Raw genomic sequence first — 19,261 nt, 5'->3', positions numbered from 1 at the left:
CACTGTGTTCACCTTGGCAGTCCCAAGTCCTTGCATACTGCCTGCCTGAGAGCAGGCTCCAAGCTGAAGGCCTCTGGAGTCAGTGGATGAATGGATATGTGATCTACGTGGCAGAAATAAAAGCCTGAAGCTTGCAGAAGGTTAGGTGTTTATTTGCACTGCTTTTTAGACCGTCTACCAGGTTAAAAAAAAATTACACAGACTCTTTTGAAGGCATAGATTTTAGATATCAACCTCAGACTGTGGCATTTGGGATTTCCAGAGCATGTTGTTGAGGCACTTTTGTACCCAGAGGCACATGGAATTTACCAGGCTTTAGGGAGTGATGTGCTCTCAGGGGCTGCTGCTGCCAGTAGCCTGGTGAGGTAGGGAGGACAGCAGTGGACGCACGGTCAGGGCCCAGTACACAGCCCGCCTGCCTTTCATGTGCTGATTGTCCAGCAGGTGGCACCTGTTCCCTCCTGCCACCCACCTTAGAATCGCTTCCCTCTTGATGAGCACCTTTAGCCAGAGGTGGGTGGGAAGGGGAGGATGTGCACTGGGCTCTGCTCTGTGCCAGCATCTTTGGTATAAGGAGCCATTCCCTGGCCCAGGGCAGGCAGCCCGTACCCACCAGGGTTGGGGATCATTGTGGGTCTCCATTACCCATGCTCTCTCTGCCTCTCATTAGCAGGGAGTCGATGGGCCCTCATTACGCCAAGGCAATGCTAAAATCTCTGCTTTACCTGCCCCCTTCTCAGCGAGGCTCTCTGTGGGCCACAGCTGATGCTCCATCAGTGCCAGTTTATGAGACAAGTTTCTGCCGCTCAGCCTTGGCACGGCACATGGAAAACACCAGCAGGAAGAGCTTGCCCGGCATGGCCTTCCCTGCATCGGTCGTGTGCCTAATGAGCTATCCTTGCGGTGGGATTTTCTCCTGCTTTTCACTGAAGAACCCTCATGTGCTCCATAGACATGAGCTCATGAAGCCTCCCTGGGGGGCAGGGGCAGCCTCATCTGTGACACACTCTCTGGGCAGCCTTCCCTGGCCCTGCTGGCTTCCTTCTATCAGAAGATGCCTTCGGGCCCAGGAGACTCATCAAGACCTCACCCCCTTTGTCTTCAAAGATGCTTTTTTTGGTGGCAGATCACCCTGGTTCTGCAGGGGGTTGGGGGCTCAGCCAAGAACACCTGTTTCTCCACAGGGGAAGTAAGCTAGAGTCAGGAGGAAGCAGCAAGGATGGCGTGTGACTGGATGACAGACGTCCTGTGGCCCTGGCGGTGCTCTCTCCTCTTGTGCTTTGGGGCAGCAGCATTTCAGGTTTGTAGCTTTGGTGGAAAAGTTGCTCCCCACTGTTTTGAAGTGTAATGCTCCATGAGGAGGAAGTTGGAGCCAGTGTGGTTTTTTGGGTCCTCTGCCAGAGGACATCTGGAGTCCCCAGTATGTCTCCCCAGGACCGACTTAATGAAGACAATCCTTCAGCCCAGGCAGGGTCCCTGAAAGGGCTCAACTCTGGCGCCCGCGGAGCTTTACTCCCTAGTGTGTTCTCTCACTCTCCCCCTTGGGCTGATTTCTAAAGGGTCTACTCTAGGCCTTCCTGGGAGATGTTCAAACTACAGATGGAAAGGGTGAGAAGGCACAGTGGTTTAAAGGATGCTCATCACCAGCTTAAAGGAGGGAAGGAAATTACACTTTGTTCTCAAGCCAGGTTCACTAATGGCTCTGGCAAGGAGGTGACTTCACTCTCACAGGAGGATCCATTTGCAGGCTCCACGGTGACTTCTGACTTTTAGGGAAAATGTCTCCCCCACTCAGCAAGGATGGGGTGCAGCAGCTTCAGCCCAATCCCCCCATCCTCCCACCACCCCACAAAGGACCAGGCACAGACTCCAAGCCGACTGCCTGATTTTGCTCGTCCCCAGTCCTCCTGCTGCTGCCCCAGGTGGAGGGAAGAGATAGGGCCCCTGCTCACAGGCACCCTCACAGGCATCGGGGGTGACCCTGGGCAGAGCTGTTGCTTTCCCCCCTCCTCAGAGCTCCCGCTCTGCAAGAGCCTTGGGGGAGTAGCAAAAGGGGCGTTGTGGGGGTGGGATGGGCAGGGATACATCGAACCCACCACAGCACAAGCCTCTTCTGTACAAAAAGTGTGTATATCTCTGCAAATGTCACAATAGCATGATCTGCTCTTCTCTTAACATACGGCACTTGCTTTTAAATCTACAAGTTGAAATCTCAGAGACCCAACTTTTTAGCTAGCTATGTATAATTGCGAATCCTGTTATATATGTGGAATATATGTGAATACATATCACACATATGTGTGTATATCATTCTGAATAGTATTGCATACATTTGAGTCCCAGGAATTTGGACCTCAAACCTCCTATTTGCACACAGTTACACTGCTCTGCACCACCAAGGAAAGAAAACGTAACAGGCCCAGGGCACCGTCCCTCGTGTGCCTGATGTCCAGAGCCCAGGGCAGGCACCTCATACGTGGCTCGTCTTCTCGGCCAGGGCGTGGTCCGTGGGCAGTGTGAACTTGATGGCGCCGTCCCTCTCCCAGCCCCTCCGGATCCTGGTGAGTCTGCGGCTGATGCAGGGCAGGAGAAACAGGGCTTTGGCCAGGATGACGACGCACGGCACCAGCAGCGTGAGTGTGAAGGTGGGAGGCAGGTAGAACTTGTAGCGGCTCTCCTCGAAGGCGCGGGTCCAGCCATAGGTGAGCGTGTGCAGTGTGCTCAGCACCAGGGCCACAAAGCCCAGCGAGGACTGTGGAGCGAAAAAAAGGCTAGAGTGAGGGCAAGGGGATGACAGATGCCAGCAATCCTGCCAACGACTCATCTGTTGGCCTGGCGGAGGGGAAGGAGGGTGGCCTTAGCACTTGTGGCTCTGGGTTGGAACCGGACTTCTATCACTCTCAATGGGATTTTATGATAACTCTCAACTCTCTGTGCCTCAGCTTCCACAACAGGAAAATGGGAAGAATGCTTCTATGCTGAAGGTCTCTAAGGACTGACAAATTCATGTGGATTCCTTACAATAACCATATAACCATGTTTTTTCCTTAACTTGGTTATTTGTATCTCTGGAGGCTGCTGGATGATTTCAGATGGAATTAAGTTCAAAGAAGTTTAAAAAGCATTCAAAGCCTGCTGCGGTGGCTCTCGCCTGTAATCCCAACACTTTGGGAGGCCTAGGTGGGCGGACTGCTTGAGCCTAGGGGTTCGAGACCAGCCTGGGCAACATAGTGAGACCCTGTTTCTTCAAAAAATACAAAAAAATTAGCCCGGCTGTGGCAGCATGTGCCTGTTGTCCCAGCTACTTGGGAGGCTGAGATGGGAGAATCACTTGAGCCCAAGAGGTCAAGACTGCAGTGAGCCAAGATTGTGCCACTATACTACTGCACTACTGCACTCCATCCTGGGTGACAGAGCAAGACCCTGTCTCTAAATATATATATACATATACATGTATATGTGTGTATGTGTGTATATACAAATTTTACTAGTTATATGTGTATTTTAATGTATATTAGAGTAACAAGTGTCTGCCTGCATACCAAAATCATAATTTCACAGATAACATTTGGCCTAAGTTAAGATCAGATAAAAAGTGGATTGATTTTAAATTAGCTTGAAGATAAATGCAGAGTAAATACAATTTACAGATGGCATGTGGATTTGGCACCAGTAGTGAAGGCCCACTCATGGGGCCTGTGGTCTGGGTGACCTGGCACCATATAGAAAGCCCAGAACACCACACAGATGCCCTCTGTGCATGCCAGACCTTCACCTCCCGCCCCATGCTGGGTTATAAATATCCCGGGTGGAAACCCAGCTGGGCCTACTCTTCCCTCTGGAGGAGATTAGTGACCGTGGGGAGAAGAGACCATTCAACTCCAAATGGAAATGGTCCAGGCCACAATGGAGCTTCCCACCCCTTGAACCATGTGTGGGCTTTTGTGGGTCACTTCCAGCCAAGTGTGACTGATCCACCACCCAAAGCATGTTTCTGTAGGAGCTGCAATGTGCAAATGGCTGGGAAGTGCTGCTCTGTGACTCAGCCTCTTGGCATGTACGAGTTCTCATGGACCACGAAGGAAGAGATCCAGGTTCTGCTGTTGGTGCTGGTTCAACTGATATGAACCCTGGGCAGTCCACTTAATCAGCTTCAGTGGGAGATAAGTAATTTCCAAAGCTAAAGTCAGAGAGGGAAGCGCTGGGTAGGCGCAGTCGCCTCCATCTAGTCCCCTAGACAGCGAGAGCGAGGGAAGAGTGGCACAGGGGGCTCTGACTGAATTCTGCGAGCACTGGGGAGCCACTGAGAGCTTTGGGGCAGGAGAGACCGTGTCTATGACACAGGGATGGAAATAGCAATGACCCATCAAGCAATGAACACATACGCATTTTCTCCAAGGAGACATTGCGAGGGTGTAATTTCAATGTGGCGGCACACGGAGACCTCTGGGTGGTCTCTGTGGATTCCCTTCTAGCCCGGCTTGTCGGCATCAATCCAGAGCCTGGGCTGACAGATGCTTCTCATTGGCGCTCCCCTCAGACGTGTTTCTAAGTGGGTCTGATTCCACACTGGGCCCCGTTCTCGCTCCTCCCTGGTGTGTGTGTGTGTGTGTCCCTTCGTTTGCGCCTGCTCCAGGACAGACACCAGGACGGTGAACGTCAGTGAGTGAAAGAACATGGTGTGGGAGAATTGCTTGTAATGCTTTTGCTAAAGATAATAATAAACATTTTCCAATGGCTGCACACTACAATTTCACAGACAGGTTCTCACGTTCAACATCCTTGGGCCCAAGTAAATCACCAAATAAAACCTTCTCTATCCTTCCTCACCCTCTCTGGTTCTTCTTGGCTTTGTGTCCACTTCCAGAATCTTCTTGGCCCGGTCTTTAACAGCTTCTGGCTCACCACGAAGCGTGAGGAAGCCACCATGGGCTTTGTGCTGTCACTCACAGTGAATTCCTATCATTTCAATGTAGTCACCTCCCAAAGAGAAGCCTCCTTGACTGTCAGTTGCACACGTAAGCAAATCCTTGCCACTTCCAGAAGTGTCTATCAATAATTCCAAATCCCCTGCAACTTCTCAGCCACCCCAACTTTTCTAAATTCTAATCTCTTGGTGTGGAAGACTGTGGTTAAAAAGGTCCCCAGCACTGACCATCAAGAAAAAGTCTTGGTTGGGTGTGGCAGCTCACGCCTGTAATCCCAACACTTTGGGAGGCCGAGGCGGGCGGATCACCTGAGGCTGGGAGTTCAAGACCAGCCTGACCAACATGGAGAAACCCCGTCTCTACTAAAAATACAAAATTAGCCAGGTGTTGTGGCACATGCCTGTAATCCCAGCTACTTGCTTGAACCTGGGAGGCAGAGGTTGTGGTGAGCCAAAATCATGCCATTGCACTCCAGCCTGTGCAACAAGAGTGATATTCCATCTCAAAAAAAAGAATAAGTCTTGAAGTCAATCACCCTGATGTTCCCTAGCCAGGTTCCCAACCCTAATTAACTGTGGGCCCTCCCACCCCTCCTCATTGTGGACTTACTGGTGTTGCTAAGATGGCTGGGTGATGCCCTTTATCCCCGAGAGTTTGTCAGTCTGTGGCTATCAGACTGTGGTTTTCAAACCTTGCTACACATTAAAATCACCTGGGGAGCTTGCTTGGGTAAAATATTAGTGCCCAAACCCCACTCCCAGAAATTCAGATTAAATTGGTTTGGGGCAGGACGTGGGCATCTGTTGCTTTTTAAGGTTCGCCAGATGAGGCTGATCGGCAGCCAGGACTAAACCACTCATTTAGGAGACTGTCGTCACCACACCCTTCTAGCTTCAGGGTGAAAAGTCCACACGGGCCCCTCTGCTCAGGTCACTTGACTGGGGAAGACCTGGACCTATCTGTTCCTTAGACAACGCCCCACTGAAAGCCTTTTGGCGCCCACCTCTGTGTCGTGGCGCTTTTCTAGAAGGGGCAGCAATGGGAGCCCGTCCAGGCCTGGAAAGCCAGCCTTAGTGGCCCCAGTGAGGTCTTCGCATCTCCCTCGGGCAACTGTAGCTCCAGTAGCTCTGCCCTTGTAGCTCCAGTGTTTGGTCTGTGTGGGCCACTGTCCCCAGCCCCTGATCTGGAGAGTGATGAATTTTGCTAGACACTCTGGGCTCTGCACAGGGACAGTGAGGAGACACTGCTCCGAGGCCCACCAGTGGCAGTCAGCTGCTCCTGTTCATATATCCTCATGCTTGTGCCATCCAAAATCCCATGGTGCAGGCAGCAGGAAGCTCCAGCCTCAGGCTAGTGGTTCATAGCAAAGGCCGACAGCCAAAGGCCAGCCAATAACAAAGGGCCTTTGACTTTCCTGTCCCAGTGGGAAGCCTGCAGGATTCCAGAGTTTCTTTCCTGAAAACTCTCCTTGGGAACAATTTAAAAATCCCAGAACCCAGAGAAGCCCAAAAGAAGGGGAGGGATTGTCATGAGGCAATTAATAAGATCCCCAAGCTAGGGCCATTTTTATTATACGTAAGCCTGTTAGCAAAAAAGAAACAGCCAGGTCGTTGTAGCTTCCTGCTGGTGCTCAATTACTATGGCGTGAAGGGGCTTTGGACAATCGCTCACGAAGCTGGGGTCAGGCTGGTCTTGTCATTATTTCGGGCAGGTGGCTGGAGTGGGCAAGGTCACAGGCAGTTCCTCTAACTCTGGGAGAGAACTTAGGTTTTTTCTGTGCAGATGAGCTGAGCTGCTCTGACTGGGGTATTTTGCAGTCTAACATCTAATAATGTTTAACTGGCTGAATTGGAACAGTTAGCACAACCCAAAGCAAACCAACACGATAACAAAAACTACCCAAAGGAACACAAAATAAAATGTAAAGCTTTGAAAACAGCTTTGGGAACAAAAGGATAAATGCCAGCGCAAGTCAGCCTCTTTGTGGAATCAACATTGTTTCAATGGTTTTTAGCTAAATAAAGTGTCTGAGATGTTCAAACCAGAGCGACTTCACCTTGAATGGGGGCTGGGTAAAATGAGGCTGAGACCTACTGGGCTGCAGTCCCAGGAGGTTAAACATTGCTAGTCACAGGATGACATAGGAAGTCGGCTCAAGATACAGGTCATAAACACCTTGCTGATAAAACAGGAAGCCAGCCAAAAGCACCAAAACCAACGTGGCAACAAGAGTGACCTCTGGTCATCCTCATGGCTCATTATGCACTAGTTATAATGCATTAGCATGTTAAAAGACACTCCCGCTAGCGCCATGACAGTTTACAAATGCCACGGCAATGTCAGGAAGTTACACTATATGGTCTAAAAAGGTAAGGAACCCTTAGTTCTGGGAATTGCCATCCCTTTCCCGGAAAACTCATGAATAATCCACCCCTCATTCAGCATATAATCAAGAAGTAACAATAAGTGTAAGCAGCTGGGCGGCCACGCCGCTGCTCTGACTATGGAGTAGACATGCTTTTATTCCTTCCTTTCTCAATAAACTTGCTTTCACTCTACTCGATGGACAGGCCCTGAATTCTTTCTCACGTGAGGTCCAAGAACCCTCTCTTGGGGTCTGGATCGGGACCCTTTTCCGGTAACAAAAGCATTACAGATCTAGGGGTCAGCCACGGCTCCTCAAGAATCACGGCTGTCCCCGTAGCGTGGTGTCTGCTGTAGACATGTGTGTAGGGGAGGGTGATGGGGCTCAGGTAGCGTCTCACTGGCCGTGCTAACTTTAAAGGAGAAGGTTGCAGCTTACCTTAAAAGCCAGCATGCCACTGTTGGCTGTATCCATCCTACATTTAACGTGTCCAGCTCAAATCCTCTCAATGACCATATGGGGTGGACACAGGCACAAACGAGCAGCAGAAGCTCTGAGAGCCTAGGAAACTTGTCTGATGATGCAGGGCAGGTAAGTGGGGGTCTTGGGACTGACATTCAAGTCTTCTGGCTCCACTGTCCGTGTTCTCTGCAGTGGAAGTTGCCACACACCGTGGCATGCGCACCTGTCAGTCACTCAGGGAGCTGCAAAAATAGACTGCCAGAGCCATCCCTCAGCATCTGAGTCCATGGATGGGAGGCAGGCCTGGGTTATCTATTTCTCCAAGAGTGCTCTGGCTTCAACCTATTTGACAGGGACTCGCAGTGAGAATCATGTTTTCCTCTACTGCCCGGTAGACAATGACGTATGCTACATTTGCAAATATAACTAGCAAATCCACATAACTGAAAAAGTATCCTGACAACATGCAAAACACTCCACTGTTTTCTTTGTCATTCTATTGTATTTCATTTTTAAAATGCTGCTTGTGATCCACGGAATCAATTGCATGATCCACTAGTGAGTGTCCCCCAGGTCAGTGAGTTTGCAAACACTGACCTGGACCACTTTTAGGCCCAGCGTTGGAGTTCCCTGGCCTCTATCTCACTGTCTCCTACTGAACTCAGAAACGGATGGCTGGTAGCTTAGTCAGGGATAATGGAAATGTGGCCAGATACCCTAAGAATAATAGCAACATGCTTTTTATTTTTCTTTCGCACATAGTCTCTTACTGTGGCTCATAAAATCCCTGTAGGGCATTAACTCCATTTTTCAGGGGTGTAAACTGAGGCTCTTGGAGCAGACATGCTCTGCCCACGCTTACAGAGCAGGGTTGTGGGGAGGGAAAGCTGGAACCCGGGCTTCCCAGGCGGCGCTGACAGTGCCTCCTCCATATTGACATCTGGTTTTTGTGGATGGAAGGCAGGCATTGATTTCCACAAGTAAAATCCTGCCTTTCTACCCACCTAACACCACCCCGCTCTTGCAGCGGCAAAAGGACTGTCCTATTTGTATTCCAACGCTTTAATATGTAAAGTAGAAGGCAGCTGCTAGGGTCTCAGTCAGCTCTTGCTAACAAAATCAAATCCACCGGCTTTCTCTGGCAGCCAGAGCCAGGGCGTGTAATCTATGGCTGCTTAAGGGAGCAGCTTTCTGGTGAGGGGAGCAGCCTGCAGTCCGTTTTAATTGTGGATAAGCCATGCACGCCAGATACTTCCAGGTGGGAAGAGGAAAATCCTAGATTTGGGTGTGAGACACATGGGGATTAGTGGCAGATAAATAAAATTCTTCCCCTTCTCGTATGCTAGCATGTGTCAGCCCTGAGCCCTCCTCCAGGGACCTTCGGCGATGAGCAGAGTCAGGGAGATTCAGAAGCAGACACGCTTTAAAAAATACATGGCTACAACTCTGTGTTGTTCCAATGGATGTGAAGCATCCCTGGTCAGGAGCGATTAATTTGGATTACATAAGAGCATTACGCTGTCACTGTCCCTGAGTCCTGTACCACGTCCTCCCTGCACAGATTTCTGTTGATAGTGGGGGTGGATAGGATGGCTGTTCTCTGCCCTGATACAATGGCAGGATACAGCATTAGTCAGCTCCCACCCAAGGGAGGGGAGGAGTTAATCCGCCAACACTGACCGCAGATTCTGTGTGGAGAACAGTGGGAGATGCCAAAGAAATGTAAACAATGTCCCCGCCTCCGTTTCCTTTATCATGGAAAGATGGCTCTGCCTGTCTTGTTCTCTATTGCATCACAGGCCTAGCAGGATGCCTGGCCTGCAGTAAGTGCTCAATAAATGTTTGTTGAATGAACAAATGCAGAAAGAAACTTGCCACTAGCAGCATTTCCCAGAGTATGTTCTGTGGAGTTTGTTTGTTTGTTTGTTTTAGAGACGAGGTCTTGCTATGATGTCCAGACTGGACACTTGAACTTCTGACTCCTGGAAGGATCGCTCAAGCTCAAGTGATTCTCCCACCTCAGCCTCTGTTAGTAGCTGGGATCCCAGCCACATGCCACAGTGCCCAGCTTGTGTGGAGTGCTGATAGCTGTTATTTGGAAAAAAGGAGGGGGAGGGTGCTAATGCTCCAATAAGTCTGGTTGACAAAGGTTTGTTTGTTGTAGATGTTATTAGAATCTTTGATGTGCCAAAGTGCATTGTGATCTCTTAGGGGGAAGTAAATCTTTTCTCAAATTCATCTGATGACAGACCTCCCTTTTCCGGATTGTTTCATAGGAATGGCATCCTTGGGAAAAAGCTGTGCCACATCCCCTATAAACTGGGGTCCTAATGCTTGTCTCCCATCCACGCTGCATGAATCAAGGGGTTAAGGGGAACAACAGAGCCAGGCTGAGACGAGGGGTGGAGGGTGGTGGGCCAGGCTCGCTCACTCCCTAGCCCACTGACTCCTACCTAGACCAGCAAAATGTCCAATGACTTCATGTCATTCAATTTTGTTTGGAAAGCTCAAGAATTCTAGAAGCTGAGAACAGTGGACCCAGGGCTCAGTGTCCTGGAATGTAATTTTTTCACATGTCTGTGTCTGGCTTCCTCATGTATTGGCAGGTTAAGTTTGTAGCGGGCAGCCCCTATCAGAAGGCTTGGATGGGCCCTCTGGGTCAGGAAGGCCTGGCATCTCACTGAGTGGTCCTGCTGTGCAGATGATCAGAGCCCAGGCAGTTCTCGAAGGTGGAGCACTTACTCATGAGAGGTGGGCCAGGGCCACGCTGAAGCTTGCCGGCAGACGAGAGACTACTTTACCTGAACGAAGCTGAACTCCCTCCAGTTGAGCGAGTTTGCAATGGATGGCAGTGAGGTCACGGCCAGCAGGGACAGTGTACCAAGGGCCAGCACTCCCAGGGAGAGGTAGATCTCCATCCGCCAGACCTCCTCCTCCACCCAGAGGTGGCTCTTGTTGGCCAAGACCTGACATGGATGGAAGGAAAAGAAGGAAAACCGTGAACGCTGTGGCAAAGGCTGGTGCCCTGGGAGGGCAATGATGAAGGACACGAGAAAGATGATACGAGGGGTACTCACAGTGCACCTGACACTACCCTGGTCTGTGGTAAGCATTTCTCAGGCACTAACTCATCGAATCCTCAAAACCATCCCATGAAGTAGAGATCACTATTATCCCATTTCAGAGATGGAGGAAATGAGGCACAAAGGTGAAATCACTTTCCCAAGATCACATGCAGCTAACAGATGTAGAGCTGGGACCAGGCCCCACGCACTCCGGTGCCAATGACTGGGGCTCCTGGGGCTTTCACACATCTGCCCCGGGGTAACCAATCGGAACAGTCACATCAGCAGAGTAAGGAGTCAACCAGAAATCCAGCCCTTAAGCATGGCTCCGTCTCACGGTTTTCTGGCCCCAGAATCCCAGGACAGGAGAGAGGAGCTCTCCTAGCTCAGAATCCCCTCAGCCAATGAGCTCACACCCTACTGGCTGCTTCCCTTCCCAGCCTGTCTCACCCTCAGCCCTCTGTCTTCCTGGACCCCCACATTGCCCCTGTCACTGGCTCACACTCAGGACATACAAAGACATAAGCAGACGGTGAGCCCCCAACACTCCCTGACCCAAAGCTCTCAGCCTCCCGTCTTCCTACCCAGTTCTCTACTTCTGCCTGGGGCACACAGCCTTGGCTCAACTTTGCCAGGCAAGAGAGACTGATGGCCATTCACCAAGCAGTTCAGTGAGCACTTACGAAGCACCTACTGTGTGCCAGGCCCTGGGCTACAGAAAATAAAGATACCTGCCTTCACCCTGCCCTCTGAGAGATCTGGGGCCCCCACCAAGCTCCAGGACACATAAATTGGGGAGCCCCTACAAACCTGGAGATTTCTGACCCTTCTCTCCCCACCTCGCCACTGAGCCCCCTCCTAACCCGGCCAACACTCGCTCGCACAGTGCCCTCATGAGGAAGAACTTTTATCAAGGTGCAACTAGACCAGGTAGCAGAGTTCCTGGAAGTCGAAGTGTTCTCTGCGAATCACTGAAATGCTGGTACTTTAATTCTATAATGTCAGCAGAACAAGGAACAGTATTTCCATTAGAAGATGTGACTACACTTGAATAAGCTGCCTCTCAAAACAGAATGACTCATACAGGTTTTTTGAGAAACAATTTCAGCAGAAAAAAAAAATAAGCATGAGCTCAGTTACCAGATAAAATATTAAAAGTGAATCCACTGGGCTGAGCAAAATGGTTGTACAGCTTATAAGAGAAAGTTTAAAGAAACAGAGAAAATACCATCCATTGAGTGCTTTTCCTGCAATTTGTGAAAAATGATTGCCTCTGTTCTATTTTAGGGCAGGCCTGGCTCACTTTGGTGACTTTAAGCCACTAAGGGACCAGGAGTCTGGGGACCCAGCCTCTTGTCCTGACCACCAGTGGCATGTGACTCTAGCAGGTCTATCTCTGGGCCTCAGTTTCTCTACCTGGGAGGTTTGGATGAGGTCATGTCTGAAATTCTCTTGATTTTGCTTGTGTGCCTGCTGTGGTTGAAGTCACCATTAGCTGGAAAGGCATACAGAGGGCAGAGAGGTCTCCTCCGTACCTCCGCCCAGAGAAGTCTTACTCACATCTCGCAGCATGAATTGAGTAAGTCATCTCCTCGCTGGAAGTTGTTTGTTCCTTAACTCTGCTTCATTAGTCATTCCTCTCTGCGTCTCGGGAAGATCAGGCAGTTAATGTCACAAGTCAGAGTTTCAATGATTACACACACATATACCACATTGGCTTGCAAAATGTCTTGTTTTTTTCCTCTAATATTTCTACTCTGCAGTGACGCTGGGAAGGGAGGGATGAGGTGGGCAAGGGAGCAGTGGATGGCGAAGAGCCACATGAGGACTGAACCTACGCCAGCCTTAGGAGTCCATGAGATTCTCGGCCAGCCTATTAAACCACAGTGCTGTGCTCAGAGCTCCCCGGTGACCAGTGGCACACATGGCTAACTGGAACAGAGGTGTAACAGCTCGCCTAGTAAGTCTCTACGTTGAGAGGTGATCAAGTTCGCCACCTTGAGAAGGCGAAGGAGAGTCGTCCTCAACAAGAGATGGAAAGACAGCATTCAGGTGTGGGATTTCCCTCTAGGTTGCAGATCAGACGCTGAAGGACCAGTGAGGCTGCAGCATTAGCCCCTCTCCATGTCTTCACAGCGGGTGATGGATGGGAAGAGAGTGGTACTGACTCACTGCCTGCCAGACTCAGAGGAGGAGGGAGTGGCAGGGTGTGGAAGGGCAACCTGGGGGGCATAGAGACCACAGGCCTGGATTCTGACGCTGACTCTGCCACTGGTGGGCAGCCATGAGACCCTGGGCACTCCCTTTCCTGGCTCATAGCATCATTGTATCTTGCTGTGTTACTGCAGGACTAAATGCATAAGGTTTGCGGAATGAGTAGCATGGGACAGGCACACAGTGGGCACTTAATGTAATAAATGGCTGTTTTTCTCAGTGGCAACAAGGCAGTTAGGCTAGTTCTTGCTCCGAGCTCTGCGTGCACTCCTCTTAAGATGCCTGGTACTGGCTTTGTGGTGGCCAGTTTAAAAATCAGCCACTCCGTGAACATGCACTGGGACCCTGTGTTAGGAACCATGGACCCCAAGAGGTGGCAGACCCAGTCGTGGGCCTCTGAGTCGGGTATGAAGCAGTGTGTAAGAAAAATAATAGTGTTTACAAAATACAACACATGACAGAGGCAGGTATGCGGAAGTCAGGGGAGAGGCTGGGGGAGCTTAACAGAGGTAGGGTTTTGAAGGAGGAATAGGAGTTTGCAGGCTGTCAAGGTGTCCCAGGGTGGGCATGCCAAGCCAAGAGGAATGGGCTCTGCCCATTTAGAGGAGAGTGTGGGACCCAAGTGTTGACGTGTCACAGGAGAAGGGGAGATGAGGCTGTGGAGGGAGTCTAGCTGCATAGTGAGGGTTCTACCATTATCCCAAGGACACTGGAATCACTGAACCTTTTCAGCAGTGATATGGTCAGATGAGAGTTTCAGACCGACCGTCCTATGCCAGCCATGTGCAGATGTAGCTTGGGGTGAAGGTAATAGGAGAACAGTGTGCAGCCCAAACATTTCTTTGATCTTGATCTTTGATTTTGATCTTGAAATGTATATTTCCAGGGAAATACACAAGCAAAACCAAATGCCCTGTAGAAATATCAGTTATTGTTGGTAATAATACAGTCTGTAAACATGGTCTCAAAGGTTTTCCCTACAGTTGGGATACAGCTTTGCCTCCTAATCTGCAGACTCAGGGCTGTAAGGAAATCTTGGAGGAGTTTCTTGTGCCTGGACTAATGTGCTTCCTTGACCCAAGAGCCCCGTGGGCAGTTGGGGTGGTGACTGGATGTGTGAGGATGATGTGGTGAGATGCCCACGGGCTGGCAGCAGAAGCCACACATCAGGCCTGAGCTGCCCAGAGGCCCTGCTGTTTGGGGCTGAAGGCAGAGCAGCCTCAAGTGCCCAGGCCCAGAACCACGGGCATGGCTTACCGTGGACCATCCAGAATCTGCTTGGATGTGTCCAGGCTTGGGCACCTCCCCACATCTGGGCTGCTGTGTGTCAAGCCCCTGCCTCCCTCTGACCCTCCACCCGACATACCCACATCAGCCCTGGTTTTGCCCTTAAGAACTCTGCAGAACAAGGTTAAGCCCCTTTGCGTGAGAGGCCTTCGGTGTCTCTGACTGATCTCGTCCTGCGGGAGGGATGGTTGCCTGGCAACCTCACCAGGGCCTGCAGCCCTAAAGAGTTTTGGGACGCAGGGAAAATTACCTTGCATGCGCCCCTCTGTGCCCTGGTATTGGCATCAGGGCAGAATTGGGTTAACGGAATATCAGGGAGAGCCTTGCCAGGGCAGAGAATTTAGACAAAGGCAGTTGGAGGGTGGCAGGGGAGGGAGGGAGCAGTGGTGTGTCTTTTGCTGTGGGGGACAGTGGGCACCGTCATCATCTTTCCCACTGCTGCTGGAAATACCTGCCAGCTCAGGGGAGAGGAATTGGGCTCTTCTACGCAGATCTGCCCCCTCCTGGGCAGCAACATTGTACTAGTCCCCAAGGAGCCCCGCAGAGCCTCCCGCCAAGCGGCTGGCGCTGTGTAGAAGTCAGTTAGAAAATATCATCAAAGAGCATCAAAAACATTAGCACTAGGAGAGAGCTTGGCCTACACATCAGGGCCCCGAGGACAAAAGAGGGCCGGTAACTTGCTCAAGGTCAAGATCTTTGTTCCAGTCAGCGACGCTGGAGAGCATGAGTCCAGGCTCTAGCCTTCAGGCCTCCACACTGCCCCACACCAGCTGAGGCAAGGAGCCAGATGGTCTGTGTCTTTCTTATTCCTTTCTGTGGCCCCAGGGCCTGGCAGAGTAGGTGCTCAGTGAATGAGCGAGTGAATGACCTAGTTCTGAAATCATTTACTCAATTGTTACTTTGGTTTCCCTGTAGAAAGCAGCGTGGGTATAAGCACGGATCTGGAAAATAGCTGGATCTGAATCCCAGCTCTGCTACTTACTGGCTGTGTGACTTTGGCCAAGTTACTTAACCCCTCTGTGCCTCAGATTTCTCATCTATGAAATAAGGATAGAATAGCACTTGGCCTGCAGGGATGAGATGGAGTTAAATGAATTCACAGTGGTGTATGAAGCTCTTAGAATGGTTCCTGGAACACAGCGAGCTCTTGTTAAGGGTTCATGACTGATTTCTTCCCTTCCTCTCATTTCCATCAAGCAGCTTGCTTTTCTGCCTGAAGTCTGGGGTTCTTCCTTTGTCTTAGGAAAGTCTGAGCCCACAGATGCAATGATGCCGGTATCTGTGGGTGGCAAAGGATGAGGGCAGTCGACTAGCTGCTGGCAGAGAAGCAGCAACCCTGAGAGTGAGTAGGGGCTGAGGTCTGTGGTTCTCAGGAGATGCCCAGCCCTGCTTCCCAGTCCTGCCAATCCCCCATCCTCGGAGGGGATGGTCCTGTGCTAGGTGTTTAGGGGAGGGCCCAGCCTCAACAAGGTCCCTGCATCCTGAGCAGGAGCAGGAGCTGCAGGGGCTGCCAGGCTGGAATGAGGGGTGGATGAGAAGTGTCTCACGAGCACCTGGGCCAAACCCTGTTGGGTGACTAGCGTCCTGGAGTGGGCAGGACCTATGTACCAACCAGACCCAGGGCTGGGCACTAGAGGTGGAATTAATTTGGAGAAAATAAAGAAAGACAGTGTTGCTTGAAGATGTGAGCTTGGGACTAAGAATCAGGCCCCGTGAGCTTGTGGACCAGGAGGGAGCATCAGGGGCCTGTTTCTGTGGGCACAGGTGCCAGCTGATGCCTGGGTGGTCCCCACCTGGTATGGCCTGAAGGCCCTCCACTTCCCAGGAATCCTGCTGGCAACCAAGTGCCATATGGATTTTCTAAATGAATGATTAATGCCACCCCCAGTAAAAAACAAAGAACAACAACAACAAACCCAAACCTGGAACGCTGACTCCTGCAGCCTCCCCCATCTCAGCTGACAGCAACTCTCTCTTTTAGGTGCTCAGACCCAAACCCCAGAGTCATCCTTGACCACCCCACAAAACCCCCGGGCCCATTCCAGCAGCAATTCCATGCACTCCAGCTTCACATGTGCCTTCGGGATCTCCTTGCTCCTCCACTGCTCCCACTGCCTCCAGCCTCCACTGCCTCAAATCTGGGCATATGCACGGCCTCCTCGCTGGCCCCAGCAGCTAGCTGCTTCTGACCTCCTACAGTCTGTTCTCAGCCAAAAACCAGAGAGAACCACTTAAAATGTCAGGCAGATCAACGCCTAAATTCAAACCTTCAGCAGTTCCGTATTTCACTCAGAGCCTAAGGCTGAAGCCCTTCCTCTCAGGCCTCACCTGCCACCCGCTCCTTGTTCAGCTCCAGCCACATGGGCCTCCTGGCTGCTCCTCCAACATACCAGGCACACTTCTGCCCAAGGCCTATGCCCCGTGGCCTGCAACACCACCCCAGCAGGCCACCGGCCCCTCTCCTCTCCTTCCAGCTCTGCTCACATAGCACTCACTCTGCAAGGCCTCCCGGACCATCTTCAAAACTGCACCCCCACCACCCACCCCTGCTTTCGTTGGCGCCTTCGCCCACTATAATTCACTGCTGTATTTTGTTGAAGTCTGCCCCAACTGGGATGTACCCATGGGGGCAGGAATTTTCATCTGCTTTGTTCACTGATACTCAAAATCTTGGGCAGGAGGATGTGGGTGCTGCCTCATGAGAACAGAATCTGCAGTTGGCACCTGGTAAGGCTGCACCTGTGGGTATCGGCTGCACCTGGTTGGTGGAGGGCACTGGACAAGCATGTGCTGAGTTGCCAGAGGGAGGAAGGGCGTGGGATGGGTACCTGCTTGACTGCCAGGTTGACCAGGTCGTAGCGGTGGGCGCGGCGCAGCGGCAAGCAGAAGCTGTAGAGGGCGTGCAGGGCAGCGCAGAAGAAGCTGAGTAGCCCGATCTGCTTGCGGTGCTGCAGCCAGTGGTCCAGCCAGTCAGGGAAGCGCTGGTACTTGGTGCCGCGCTGCAGCTGCAGGGCAGCCGCCAGCACGCCGGGCAAGTACACCAGCGACAGCAGCACATAGGCCACGCACGGCAGTGTGGTGTTGACCACGGACACGGGCAGCTTGAAGAACTTGTTCTGGCTCTCCTGCATGTAGGGCTGCAGCACGTCCCGGACGAAGTTGTAGGCATAGAAGCAGACGAAGAGCCCCAGGGCCAGCAGGGTGGGCACCTTCCAGGCCGGGAGGAGGCGCAGGGGCATGGCCTCCACCTCCCGGGCTGATGCCAGGGATCCCATGTCCACGGGCATGAAGCCCATGGCGAGCGCCATCTCCGAGACAGCACGCTTGGCTTCCGGCTGGTCACTGCAGATGGGCACCTATGGGAGGAAAAGCGGGGCAATCAGACGGGGTCACAGGCCGCAGGAGTGGGCAAGGCCTCACTGAGCAGCTCAGGAAACTGAGGGCCAGAGGGGCAGGGACTTGTCCAGGTGAGCTGCCAGTCAGTGGTACAGGTGGCAGCTAATGGGACTCTAGCTCCCAGGCCATGGGTCTTTGGTGCCAAGGCCTCCCAGCCTCTGGCCCAGCTGCCCAGCCAGGCCAACTACTCAAGGAGAGAAGCTGCGAACAGTAAGCTCCTTGCCCAGCTCATGGACATCAGCAGCCACAAGCAAAATGCTCATCCAGGCTGTCCCCATGGACCCCTGACATGGCTGTCGCCAAGGCTATGGCCTGCCCTGGGAGCCGCTCAGCAGAAGAGTTTTGCATATGGTGCAGGATGGGCAGCGGTGGCTGCAGCTCCATCCCTCAGTTCAGAATCGCCCCCCTTGATGATGTCTCACGGCTCAGTAGGGCCCTCAGTCAGCACATAAGGTCTTCCACGAGCCAGCTCCAGCCGGCCTTCTCTGCCTTGAAGCCCACTGCTCTGACCCACGAGGTCCCCCTGCAGGCACATTGGAGTCCTCAGATCCCAAAGCACCCCGTGGGCCTTGTTGACACTGCATTGGTCAGTCTAGTCTCAAAACACAGACTGAACACCTACTCTGTGCTGAGCTTTACATATATGAGCTCTCAGCTTTGCCATGAACCCACAGGCAGGTACTATTGTCTTCATTTTTCAGATGAGAAAACTGAGGTCTAGGAGCATTGTTTCTTATCTCTGTGCCTTTTCAAATTGTTCTCTCAGACTGGAATGCACTCCCTGCTCCCTGAGCCTGACAGCATGAGGTGGGCCCAGGTCAAAGCCCTCCTCCGAGTCTTCTCCAGCCAGCCTGCTTGCTCGGTTCCCTCTAGGCCCTGCACCCAGCACTCCCTACTGTTCCTCCTGGTCCATACCTGGGAGTCCCGTGATGCAGCCTGCATTTAAGGTGCTATAGTCAGGTATAGCTGGGCACCTTGAAACTGTCCTACAGAGCCTGGCACCTGGGCTGGACTCACTGGTGGAAGTTCTCACACACATGGGGTCTGGCATTCTTTCACCAAGAAAATGCATTAAAAACCAAGATGGCATTAAAAACCACCTTGTCTTGGTAAGAACACCTCGTGGCAAGAAATGTATGCAGCTCTAGCTGTTCCATGGAGCCATTATCTAGCCCCAGAAAAACGCGCTGTTGACTTTTCTGAGAAATCAGTTCTTGGAAGCCCTTAGAATAAATAAGAGAAGGTTTGAGACATGCCTGCCTTTCTCAGGGCCTGGCACATAGGTGTGTTACTTTCCTCCTTACAAGTCCAATTCTAAAAGCCAAGTCTCTCTCCTTCTTGGCTCCAAATAGCAAAAAGTCATCAAACTTTTCCTCCTTGCCCTCTAGGAAACCCAGTTACCATAGCAGAAAGAACATGGGTTTCAGATCCATAGGAACTGGGTTCAAATCCCAACTTACCAGCTATGGGATTTTGAGTAAGATCATTAATATCTTTGAGCCTCAATTTCCTGTTCTGTAAAATGGAATTTTGCAGTGATGCAG

General features: G+C 51.6%; 2 protein-coding genes across 7 annotated transcripts in view; one reads left to right on the top strand and one right to left on the bottom strand.

Moving 5' to 3' along the window:
* Positions 1-2,510, top strand: part of CUNH2orf76 (chromosome unknown C2orf76 homolog) — a 100,207-nt gene extending 97,697 nt beyond the window's left edge. For 2 of the 4 annotated variants that reach the window (XR_004441826.1, XM_033231744.1), the window contains one exon: positions 1,185-1,300. Coding sequence is in view for 1 of the 4 variants with exons in the window: in XM_033231748.1 (XP_033087639.1) it covers positions 1,185-1,230 (46 nt within the window). In the remaining 3 variants the exon portion in view is untranslated. Of the gene's footprint in view, positions 1-1,184; positions 1,320-2,497 lie in introns of those variants that run through there. The other 2 variants (XM_033231745.1, XM_033231748.1) reach the window with 2 other exon arrangements.
* Positions 1-19,261, bottom strand: part of STEAP3 (STEAP3 metalloreductase) — a 44,883-nt gene that overhangs the window by 1,887 nt on the left and 23,735 nt on the right. For 2 of the 3 annotated variants that reach the window (XM_033231741.1, XM_033231739.1), the window contains exons 3-5: positions 17,150-17,677; positions 10,557-10,721; positions 132-2,752 (exon numbers count right to left, since the gene is read on the bottom strand). In XM_033231741.1, the coding sequence (XP_033087632.1) occupies positions 2,471-2,752; positions 10,557-10,721; positions 17,150-17,677 (975 nt within the window). In that variant the 3' untranslated portion in view covers positions 132-2,470. Of the gene's footprint in view, positions 1-131; positions 2,753-10,556; positions 10,722-17,149; positions 17,678-19,261 lie in introns of those variants that run through there. The other variant, XM_033231740.1, reaches the window with a different exon arrangement.

The sequence above is a fragment of the Trachypithecus francoisi genome, unplaced genomic scaffold (assembly GCF_009764315.1).
Source record: "Trachypithecus francoisi isolate TF-2019V2 unplaced genomic scaffold, Tfra_2.0 Lachesis_group13, whole genome shotgun sequence".
NCBI classification, from domain to species: domain Eukaryota; kingdom Metazoa; phylum Chordata; class Mammalia; order Primates; family Cercopithecidae; genus Trachypithecus; species Trachypithecus francoisi.
This window is presented reverse-complemented; position numbering and strand designations above follow the sequence as displayed.